General features: G+C 42.2%; 1 protein-coding gene across 4 annotated transcripts in view; it reads right to left on the bottom strand.

Annotated features, from left to right (window-relative positions):
* The window catches only part of ppp2r3a (protein phosphatase 2, regulatory subunit B'', alpha), an 84828-nt gene that overhangs the window by 5950 nt on the left and 66485 nt on the right, over positions 1 to 12393 (bottom strand). For 3 of the 4 annotated variants that reach the window (XM_027008600.3, XM_027008601.3, XM_027008602.3), the window contains 5 exons: positions 4232 to 4495; positions 3006 to 3109; positions 2282 to 2384; positions 2096 to 2170; positions 209 to 295 (listed from right to left, as the gene is read on the bottom strand). In XM_027008600.3, coding sequence (XP_026864401.2) covers positions 209 to 295; positions 2096 to 2170; positions 2282 to 2384; positions 3006 to 3109; positions 4232 to 4495 — 633 coding nt within the window. Of the gene's footprint in view, positions 1 to 208; positions 296 to 2095; positions 2171 to 2281; positions 2385 to 3005; positions 3110 to 4231; positions 4496 to 6274; positions 6975 to 12393 lie in introns of those variants that run through there. The other variant, XM_027008603.3, reaches the window with a different exon arrangement.

The raw sequence follows: 12393 nt of genomic DNA, 5'->3' as shown, positions 1-12393 counted from the left end.
AACTTCAATTCTAGTTATGATCAGGTATAATGTATTATTCACATATCTACATTTCCCTTTTCAGGATTTGTCAGCATCTCGATGCACAAAGAACAGAATAAATCTAAAACGAATCCATTCCTTCACGATTTGACTCCTTTAAAACAATGTTGATTTAAGAACTATGTTGAGACATTTGTACTACATTTTAGTGATATACATCTTGTACCTGTAGGAAGTTGCTTCTCCTGAGCTCAGTCATGGTGATCCTGCCTGTCCAGGACCGATTGACTGTGTAAAATATGCGCTGAATCACCTATATCAACAGAGCAACAGGGCAAAGAGTGACAGTGCATATAGTAAGGAGTCAAAAAGGAATATTAAACACAATAGGCCAGATTCATTAAACATGGCAGTAACCACGTTACGGCATGCAAAATGTACGTGAGAGTATTAAATTCATATTCATAAAGTTACCATGGCAATAATTGGCACACAGGTGTCAATTGTTGTGGTAAATTAACCTGTGCCTTAGGTGAAAGCCAATCAAACTTGACATGTAAATGAGGCCATACATATTAAAGACTCACACAAGGAAACACATGACTGACTAAGCTTAGTCAAGAGACCAGAGGTATGCTGAAAACTGATGCGAACCCCATGGTTGCACTGAGATGATTACATCAGTACTTCTTCTAAACAGCAAAATTGTATCACTTCTCTGTCTATATCTGTTTATAGTTTCATTTGTATTTCTTATGGCAAAGGTTTGTGGTATTCTGAGATCTTACTTATTCCTCTTCTTGTAATCCTTCTATTACAGTTGCAATATTTGCCATTATGCTTAGTCAAAACAGATCAAAATAAAATCGAAATTGAGTTTTGCAAAATTTTGTGGATGACTTGCATAGGTGTTAGAGAAAAGATCATTCAAATCCACATGAAATAAAAAAAATAGCCCACTTTACATATACCACTGGACAGGTTTAGGTGGTATTTTTGTGGAGTACTGTATTATGAATCACTAACATCATATGCTAACGAGGACAAAATGTGGTAGCACCATATATCACATAAATGGGAAAATATGTCGGCAATCCATATTTATGAATGAGGAAATGTGTTACTGCGGCTGTTAATTTGCTGTTAATGTCATGGTAAATCTAGTGGTAGGTTTTATAAATTTGGCTCATCAAGACTAAGCATTAAGGTACTACAGTGGTTATATTTTGATTCTTAAATGATTAGAAAAGCCATCAGAATTGGTAAAGGGTCTTTGCTGTGCCAGAATGTCTCTTTGTCTCTTGGTTAAATAAAATAATAAAAAATAAAGTAAAAATAAGAGAACAAAAAAATTGTTGATCTCAGTAGCCAGAAGGTATAAAGGTGCAGTGTAAATAAGTCACATATATCTCCAGTCTCAAAGGAGGTCTGCACAACTTGTGATTATGTGAGAGGAGTCAGCCTTCTAAAAAAGCAAAGCTTCAGTGACAGTATGTGCTCAAGTTATGGGCTGAACTAGAGACAGTGCCCGGGTAATTTCAGGGAAGGCCAAGGGCGGATTCTTAGTAGTTTCAGAGAGGACCAAAGACCACTTCCTGGTAGTTTTGTGCTCCTGGGAGCAATGGATAGCACAGGAAGGGGCTAAATATGGCTGTGTAGAACTGACGGTGGCATCTTTCCGTGATGTCAGGCTTGACCAAAGCTACTTCTCCACCACACCCCATCCAGCTGTCCACAGACAGACAGACGCATAGTGGGTCATGTCTTACTCAAGTAAGATGAGTATGTGAGCTTGACTAACTCAGCTCTAATAGATGGACTCAGTTTACCATATTCATCTTGCTGAGTTTACCTCAGAGCTCAACACCAGAATACCTGATCAATGCTTATAAATAACTGCACTTTCAAGCAACTTCTGCTTTGAGCTTCATCTATATATCAACCTCTGGGCAGCTAAGTTTTTTTTTCATACATGTGTAGAAAAAGTTGCTAACAAAACAGCTTGAAGGACAGGTCACCATTTACTGTGCAGTGACTACAAAATGGCTGCTGCTATAATTGTGACAGATGTCTGCCAGTGTAATGTCATCATAGTCTTAATAAAGACACATACGGTTGTGATATAGCGGGAATGGAATTCAGGGGCGTCCTTTAAAAACGTCAGCCCTGGGTGAGTGTCCACGATGTCCTAAAAAGACATTGTAAGAAATAAAAACAAACAAAAAGTTAAACGCAAGCACACTTATACCCCAGTGGTGAACACACAGAAGCTTTCTTTTCTCTGCGGTGGAAAGCCAACCTGTAACAGAGGGATGAAATCTTCTTGTTCCAGATAATTACAGCCTGGCTTGGCCAGCAAGTAAACAAATTTGGATGCATCATCATAGCAGCTGTGTAACAACCTGTGGAGAGGCCAGAGAGCACACATTAACTACAGATCCACTCTAAACAGCGGGTTGCCATGATGAATCTTGTGAAGTCTTCATCACAGATTCTACAACACAGTGTTTCAGGATCACAAAGAACTTTCTCCAAGCTTGCATCTCTCCTGAGCTTCTTTGAAACAGGAAAAATGATGTTGTTCACCTGCTGAGAAGTGGCTAGCATAGGGCGAAAACAAACTCAAAGAGGGTCTGATGACTCAGGGACTGAGAACCCCCTGTCTACATGCAGAGCTTGTGCAGATGTGTTGTTCAGAATATGTCTGGTTAAGGCTAGGGGTAGGTACAGTACTAGGATATGTGTATAGTATGTTTAAGGTTAGTATTCGGTACAGTACTAGGATATGTGTAGAGTATGTTCAAGGTTAGGGTAGGTAGATTATTAGGATATGTGTAGAGTATGTTTAAGGGTAGGGTAGGTAGATTATTAGGATATGTATAGGGTATGTTTAAGGTTTGGGGTAAGTAGAGCACTAGGATATGTGTACAGTATGTTTAAGGTTAGGGGTAGGGGTTGAAGGGGTGGGTTATGTCATTGTGTTTTTTTGTTTGTTTTTAACTAGACCTTGTTGGCTCACTTACTTCCTCCAGTTGGCAATAAAGGAGTGGACTGAGACAAAACCTGTCCTCTCTCCTCCTGCACAGTTAAACATGGGGGCCTTCCAGTACAGTGGACACCCACAGGCCTGAACAAAAAAAGAAAAATCTGTCACACTGCTATTATTTATCAAGCATGTAAAAGCAACTTTATTTATCATGACGGCATTTGTCATGTGTAGGTAGAACCATGCATGCTACTAGAATACATATTCTAAAGCATAAAAACACCTTTCACTTTGACTAGAGCTGTAGACAAGATCCCTAAAGTCATGACGAGTCAGCTTTAAACAGTCAGCTCAGATCAACACAGACCAGCGCAGACTATACCACAGACAAGACAAACTGGGTCCATGACTAACACTCCTGAGATTTGTTGGTGGCTAAGAATCATTGGTGATAATCAAACATTCCCATTTGTTGGTCACAGTGCAAGTCTTGTCTGTGACCTTTGACTCGGATCATGATAAATGTTAAAATGCTTAGAAATAGTTTCTCTCCGGTTCCCTTTCAGTGGCAGCTGTTAAGGAGGACAAAAACTCACTCCTAATGCGTTTTTGTGAAGTAAAAAGGATATTAAAAAAAACACTGGATTAAAGGATAACTATACACTGAGTTGCCAGTTTATTGGTTTGACTATAGCTGTAGGATACTAAATTCTTTTAAATCATTTAACTATGATCTGTTCAATGACTGGTTATACTTGTCACTTTACAACTGTTCTTTTTTTCCAGTGGCCTCTTTATTTAATGTTCAAAAAAGAGCAGGCAATATCTGAATATTTTCTGTATAATTGTATAGATCCATATCTGCTTATGTTGTATCTCCAAGTGTTTGCTAGGAAGGGTTGAGACAATATACATGGGGTATAATTATAACTCTGGTGCAGCCAGCCAGCTGATTTCAGAGTACAATAGTGGTGCTAGGAATGGTGGACTGCAACTTACAACTGCAATAAAATATATGACTGCCTATTAGGTACGACTTTGAAGTATGTGGCCATCTATCTTAAGACTCAGGTTTGCATGCTGTTGATATATGTTGCCTTATTCATATACATTGTGCTGTGATGAAACTATGGTGTAATTACATTCAAGAACACATCAGTATTATGAAAACATGGTTCTCATCAGGAGCCTCTAGCTTGATATCGCTGTATATCGCTGCATATCATGCTTCTGACAAAACACTGTAATTGACTTCTTGGGCACCTTTGCAATCTTCCCCATCTCGTAAATGTCAGCTTTCTCTTCCTCAAACTCGGTGAAAGCTCTTTCGATTTTGGCAAGGGCCTCGTCATAGTTGGCAGTGCAGTTTGGAAGGCCTCTGGGGAAGTAGAAGCGTGGAATGTTTATGGAGGGAGGAGGGGGGGGTTCTACCACTTTTGCAGGTGGGGGGGGAGGAGAGGGTGGAGCTGGTTCAGGGAGAGGGGCTATAGCTGGAGGAGGAGCTCCCGGTTTCTTCTCTGGTTGGATCTAAATAGAGAGAGGGAGAGAAAAAGAGAAAGATTGATCAAAAATATGCTTTAAGTATGATTACTTAAGCTTGTCTTTAGACCAAAAACTTGCATTCCTGAGTTTGTGATTGTTCTATATGTTCTGATTTTTTCATAAAGTCATATAAAACACAACAAAAATCAATTTGGCCAGAGAAATTAAATATCCTCTTGAAAACAAGTTCATTATAAATCATTATAACAAATTCTTATTGTTAAAATGGTGAAAGTTGATGGAGTGGAGAAGCTGTTTTAAGACAGATGATGCCTTCCAGCATAACATATAATAATTCAACTGCTACAAGAAACAAAATCCTCTCATTAACCATCAGCACACAGTGCCTTTTTCTCACCTTGTCCAAACCTGTCAACACATGCAGGAACTCTGCCACAGGCTGTACTGGCTTATAGGCATTGATTACCACCCCATTCTGCTGTAACTTCAACAGATCCCAGACCAGTGGATATTCTGCACTACCACAGCATCAGCTTTCTTCGAGAGATAACAAGCTGTTCCTGAGACAGGTCACCCACCTGTATGCCTCCATGCATCCCTTAATAATTCCAGATAACAAGATTGCGTCTCACCTGATAAGGATAGATTTAATTATTTTGTATATCGTTTCATATGTATGTTTAGTACTACTATTTGCTAGTAAATCACCACACACTCCTGAAAGTTCCAACCTTTTCTCTGTCATGTGTAAGAAGAATCTGCTCTAAATAATTCTATAGGAAGCATGTAGAAATGTTTTCCCTTGGCATTCTAAACACAAGAGTGGGAACTTCCATGACGTTTCTTCTCATCTTGGGAACAAATTGTAAAAAAAAAAAAACAAACAAAAAAAACAAAAACAAAAAAAAAAACTCATGGAAGGATCCATCAGAACCCACCACATTCCTGACACTTAATCTCATTTGATTGAAGTTCGATTAAATGAATTTACCCTGTCACAGACATAAATATCAATGAGCTTCCAAATATTGCTTAAAAACTACTTACATTGTTCCTAGGTTAGAATACTGTAGCCGTTTAATGTAGTTATAGGAGATGAAAGACTTTTAAAGTGACTGTGCCAACAACCTTGTGAGCTTATCAAATAAAGCAGCAAGGTTTGACAGTAGAGAGCCTTTGACAGTTAATGAACAGTGTAGTACAGTGTGCTGTTTTGGTCTTAAAGTATGGTATGCATACACTCTAATTTACACACCAGACACTTCAGGCCACTGACAGCTGTGTCCTGCCTCACCATGCAATGGTCTCAAGGGACCCAACACAAACTGAAGGTTAAATGACTGGTAGGGTAAATTCCAGAGACAGGTTGGTGCACAGATCAAATGCTCTACAGTGTTTATTCTCAGTGTGAAACAAGGCCCAGGAGCCTTATTGTGAAATCTCATCTAGAAACTTCACAACAGCACTCAAAAGACCAAAAAGGTCTGACTAGACATGAACATCTACTCTGCACCTGAATTTGGTGCACATTCATACTGGGAACACACAGATCCTGTGTACAGTATGTATTGAACACAACAGCTGTTAGTCTGGGGGGGGGGGGGGGGGTTTACACCCCCCTCCTTTCTGTATGCGGCATCCATTTGGACACTGTATTTCTGAAGTTCTTTGATACCACCCAATCCCAGTGGGACTATTTATAACCATGTTGGTATGTGCCTGTGAATAGTTTGTCTTGCCTGGCATGTATGAGCTATCTTTAGCGGTCTTTACGGAACTGGTTGAGGGCCCCTGCCTACTGACCTGAGCTTGCTGAAAAGATTTGAGCCTCTTCTTGAAACGCGATGGCAGGACAAAGTCGCAGCCCCTGGCCAAAAAGGCCAGTTCCCCCCGTAGGTCAGGATCTTCCCTGAGCGAGGCCTCTTTTATCATCATGGTTGCGATATCCAGAGAGTTGAACCGAAGCCCAAAATGATTGGTCAAATTACTCCAATGTCCTCGGTGACTTCTGATCAAGACGTTGTAGATCAACGTCTCAGGCCAATGCCTCCCACTTTTCTCCCACCTTTTTGCTTCTCTATTTCTTAGTCCCTCTCCTTCGCTCTCTTCCACTACACGCAACACACACACACACGCGCGCACACAGCCACACACCCCCTCAAAATTCTGGCAGTGTTCTGTCCTGGTGGACTCCGGTCCAGGGGCTCCCGGTGGCTGGGTCTGGGTGCGTGGAGAGGTGACTGCAAGCAGTGCAGCTGGAGCTCAGAAGCATGGCAGCACTCAGGCCTTCAGGCTGCTGCCTGCCTTTCGCAAACACAAAATACAACTTGCACGTCGACTAGTCCAAAGCCAGTGGCTTCCAGTTCTGCGAAACATGACCCTCGCAGGGGTCTGCCTCCGAGACAAGTCCCCGATCTCCGCCTGCCCCGTCCTCACAAGCAGAGGGTTGAGCACAGAAGTGGGGGTGGGAGGTGAGCGGGTGTAGGGGGGAAAGGGTGTCAGCTGTGTCAGATGTCTGTTTGTGCCTGTGTGCGTGGATCAGCAAAGGTGCATTATGGGAAAGGAAGCCCCCTCCTCTCCATGGCAAGAGGAGCTAAAGTTAGCTGACAGGAGTACAGATTAAGTGCAAACTGCTGTCGATCATAACTTTGTTTATGTGCACAGCATACAGACAGAGAAAGAGAGAGAAAAAGACAGAAATGTGGGGGGTGAGAAAGAGCACAGAGGCAGAGAGAGAGAGAGAGAGAGAGAGCGAGAGACGGTAATAGCTCAGATGCTGAGATCCAGCTTCAGTGAGTGCACTAAGAACATTTTGGGAAGGGGGAGGGAGTTTAAACGTTTTTCTGGCACGTCTGCCGATGGTGCAAAAACATCAATACCAACAGTGGACCATCTCCTCTGGGTCTCACTTTGATATCATACACAGCCCTCACTATGGAACCAATAAAAGGCTGCTTCAAGGACCACATGGTTCAGACCCACACACAAAAGGAATGAGAGACCTGTGGGGCTGATGAGTATGAAGGGGAGAATGCCGAATGGCCTTCATGGAGTTATTTGCTAATAAAGCCTTGCAACAACAGCCACATCATAGGCCAAAGGGTCCTGATTGGCCAGATCACCACAAAGAGGTGAGACTTCTATTAAATCAGAACTGTCTCTCAGGTACTGCTATTGTAGCAAGCATCATGCTTTTTTAAATCTCCGTTCAGTCATGAATATGAGGCCTAAAAGACACACATCTTGCACACTTAACATATGTGTTTAAGTTTTCCTGTAGCTCATATTTGCTAATGTCACTGCTCCAGCTTCGCAGATATAAAAACACAACAACTAGCATGTATATAGTGACATCTAGTGACTACATCCATAAATTACCAATCAAACCAAAAGCCATCCAATAAATGTTCTGTAACTAAATGTTAGCATAATTAATTAATTTATCATAATAAAGGAGGGAACTGACAACATGCATTAAAAATGTTGCCAGCGAAGACCGCAGAGGTCTTCATGCTGGGACACAGTAGATAATAATGCTTTTGCATAGCTGAGATGTCCTCCTGCCAGTAGCCTACTGCTCTTCTCCCCATCCCTTTCAGTCTTATAAATAACTCTGTGTACAGGAGGCCTCCTGACATTTCAGCTGTACATAGTTAGCCCACAGTTCCCGACCCTGGCAGCTGTTAGACGAATATCAAACACATCAAGATTCCAGGCTGGGCAGGGCTGGGGAAGTCTATGACTCTTGCTAATGCTATCAACCAGAGCAAAGAGGACCACAGAAACTCCACCACATATACATTCATGTGCTAATTCCAAATCCAAATCAGGTATAGGAGTGCAGGTTTGGGTTTTTCAAAAACATTTTGAAGAGATACTTTTTAAATGCTGGATTGAGTAGTACACTGAACACTCTCATTTAAGACAATCATAACATTACAGTGCTTTTGACAAACAATGCACAGGCCTGCAGAGCTTCACCCCTTACATCAGTACCCAGCCACCAAGTTTAAATGCCCCAAATATTTAGCTTTTCTTTCAAGAAACATTTCATGCTGTCTAGCAAATATACAGAACTTGAACAGTACTTTAGCAGCAGATCTCTAGACAGAGACTCACCTGCTCCTCACAGGTGTTATAGATACCACAGATCTGAATTCGTACTGATGGCTTTTATGTACTAGGTAAGCCTCTTGAAATCCTAGATCTCTTTTTCCAGAGACACTTTTAATAACACTCATCAGCTTAGTTGATCCACTGGTTAGGATATTATAAGACCAAAAATTCGCTGATCATCAACAAATAATCACACTCTTATTGAACTGAATTAGAAATGCTAGGTCAGGAAAACACCAAATTGTGTAGGGAGAAATTGATCCTTCTCTCATACAGGTCAAAGCCATATGGCGCATGAATTATTACAGGAAGATCAGGCAAGCTTTGCATGAGGAAGACCACAATCCTTGTGGCTGGATTCCTGGATCTCCCGTCATGGTCCTGGTGCCTGAAAAAACATGACAAACAGCCAAGTGGCGCTGGAGCCAGCTTTAAGTGCTCCTCCCTGTTAAACAATATTACTCCTGCAAGGGTCACCTTGCCTGACACATTTGAGTTGGCCCCTAGGGGTCACAGCTGAAATGTGTCTGCACCATCGCTCTCATTACTCACATAACTGGCCCAAAGGCTGAACTACATGCACTGCAAGTACAGACCCCCTACTTGAGACGAGCTAATCCACACAGGGGCAGAGGCACTGCCAAGTGTCCTCCATACAGCTTGCTGGGGTTTCTCTGGCTTGCTTCTGGAGAGATCTCCAAGATTTGCTTCAACTCTTACTTGTGCTAATACTACTGTCAAGTGTATTTCAATACCTGGAATACATTGGTAGTGTCACAATGAATTCTGATGATCATAATCTGATTTGAGCAAATGTATCATTTTAAATAAGATTATTTCCTGTAAATTCTGAATGTCTGAATGTCTTTCCTCACTGAAAACCTGTAAGGGCCTAAAAACTTTATGTGACTGGTTTTGGGAAGTAACCTGTAAGCAGCATCAACACTAAGTTTCACTTTGGCCAAAAAATGGCTATTTGCCACTGGACACTTCTGGCTTTGGAGTTAAAATCCTCTGAGTGAGCTAGGCAGAACTTCAGATCTTTAGTGTGGTGTTGCAAGAACCAGTTAGTGGGTGTAGGGGACAGGGGTAGACAGGCAGATGGGCAGATACGGAGAGGGGCTCGTCACTGCTGAGTGTGAGAGCATTCGCTGAGAGCAGCAATGTCGTCAGAGTGCTGGGAAACCCAATGACCAGAGGACAGTTAATACCCCTCTGCCCTCCCCCAGAGACACACCTGTCCACCCAGCTGCATGGGCCAGTCTGTTCTGGGACGTGCTGTAACAGTGCCGCAGCCTGTTTCTGGAGCAGCAGCCATTGATGAGCATGTGCCTGCATGGACAAGCGTACCATCCCCTTTCTCTCACACACACACACACACACACACACACACACACACACACACACACACACACACACACACACACACACACACACACACACACACACACACACACACACACACACACACACCTGTCTCCTTCTCACCTGCTGAGCCAAAGTCCATCAGCCAGCTCAGCATTCTCCTATAGGGCTACTAAAGGACAACTCCATCCATTACACTAAACAGCTACTCCACCCAATCTCTTTTAGGACTACTCCACCCATTCTCTTGAATTCAATCTACTGATTCTTAAAGAACTACTACACCTGTTTTCTTAAAAGACTACTGCATCTATTTTTTAAAGGAACACCCACCCACTAATGCTAATGTGACTAAACGGGCCTTACAGCTGAGGACCAGTTAGCAAAAAGGCTATCTGGCTAACTGCTTCCTTTCAGCTATCATTCATTATTATATTGACTTTTATCTGGTGAAGTGACCCATGAAGGGTGAATCACAGTCACCATACAGGAGGTTCTGTAGACTTTTAAAGGCACCCATATCTGAGTGGCTGGACTGGAGAATGTCTGCGTACAAACACAATGATGGAGCCAATATCTAGCCCTGCTCCTCACATCCATTACACATGTAAGCAGTCAAAGTGAGTGGTGGTACTGCAATAACAGCAGTGCTTGTTAACATGGAGAAAGCCTGTTGAAAGAAGCCTGAATGCAGTGTAATTAGTTCTGTTTACAAGAACAATAATGTTTTTATTCCATCTATTTACAGAGCATCTCAGTTGTAGTTTCTAAATGCCACTAGCAGCGACTCCCAGCACCCCCCCACCCCCAACACCCTGAACACTCTTGTTGATGATGTCAACATGCAAGAATCACCTTGGCGACACAAGAGGACACTGAGACCCTTCAGAAGGTCAGGTCACTCCTCAGGTCCAGCTAATAGGGGGAAAAGCCTGCATAACTGCCCGACTCCTCGTGTTTGATTTCAGCTGTCAAAAGCTGTGCCTTGATTCAGATTTATGCTTCAGCAAGTGTACAAAGGCTATTAGGGCCCAGAGACACAGTAATTGCAGAGCACAGCAATACCAGAGCTTGCGTATATCAGAGAGATACCACAGCCTGGTGTCAACATGGAAGTGTGAGGGCAGTGTGAAAAAGTGTGTGAAAGAGAGGCTATAATTGTTAGAGTACAGTGATAAAGATATGCTTCATCCCTCTTGGTAGGTGGAAGCAACGGGTGTATGTAAGAGATCGACCACAAACGAAAACACCTGCAGGACATGTGATGTTCTGAAAACTTTGCACAGTCATTATGTCTACTGTGTCTTACTGGAAGACATATATGAACAGGTGTTCAGGCCTCACAGTCCCTCTCCATAATTTATATAATTTAGAAAAGAGAACAGTAATGATTAAAGCATTCTCTCTCTCCCTCTCTCTCTCTCTCTCTCTCTCTCTCTCTCTCTCTCATATATATATATATATATATATATATATATATATATATATATATATATATATATATATATATATATATATTGCTCTCTCTCTGTGGGAGGGGACTGGGACAGAACCGCCCCGCTTCTCTCCACTCCCCCTAGTCCCAGGTGCAGGGACTATAGCCATGTGAGCCATGTGTAAAATGATTCCAACAGATTAAGATTCTAATTTGCAGTTTATTTCTGCAGCAGGCACTGGGCAGACTTTAGACATGTATTCTCAGACACATGTATAACACATTGACACATATTCACACACATTCTCATAAACACATATTCTCACATGCATACACATGCACACATGGCTGGAAAAACAGACACAGTTTTCAATTTGGAATCTTAAAAATAGAAACCAAATGCCATCACCATAGCAATAACCCTTTACCTGGATTGACAGAGGCACTTTGGAAAGCATGTCTATGAAAGAGGCCTTATTTCCTTACACACGCACAGACTTTCACTCACCCCCCGCCCACATTTCCTTACACACACAGACTTTCACTCATCCCCCCCCCCCCCCCACACACACACACACACAAACACCCACCAACCCATAATCAGTTCCATTATACTCATAAATAAATTAGAGGCTGACCGCAGAGCAATGAAGATCACATACCATCAGTTCAGACTGCACACTCTCTGTTTACATATATATACACTCACTAACAACTGTATTAGGTACACCTTGCTAGTACTGGGTTGGACCACCTTTTGCTTGCAAAACTGCCTTACTTTTTCATGGCATAGATTCAGCAAGGTTCTGGAAACATTCCTCAGAGAGTTTGGTCTATATTGACATGATAGCTTCACATAGTTGCTGCAGATTTGCCAGCTGCACATCCATGATGCAAATCTCCTGTTCTACCCCATCCCAAGGGTACTTTGTTGGATTGAGATCTGGTGACTGTGGAGGCCATTGAGTACACTGAACTCATTGTCATGTTCAAGAAACATATTTGA

Source organism: Electrophorus electricus, chromosome 17 (assembly GCF_041902795.1).
Source record: "Electrophorus electricus isolate QZ-2024a chromosome 17, ASM4190279v1, whole genome shotgun sequence".
In the NCBI taxonomy this organism is placed as follows: Eukaryota; Metazoa; Chordata; class Actinopteri; order Gymnotiformes; family Gymnotidae; genus Electrophorus; species Electrophorus electricus.
This window is presented reverse-complemented; position numbering and strand designations above follow the sequence as displayed.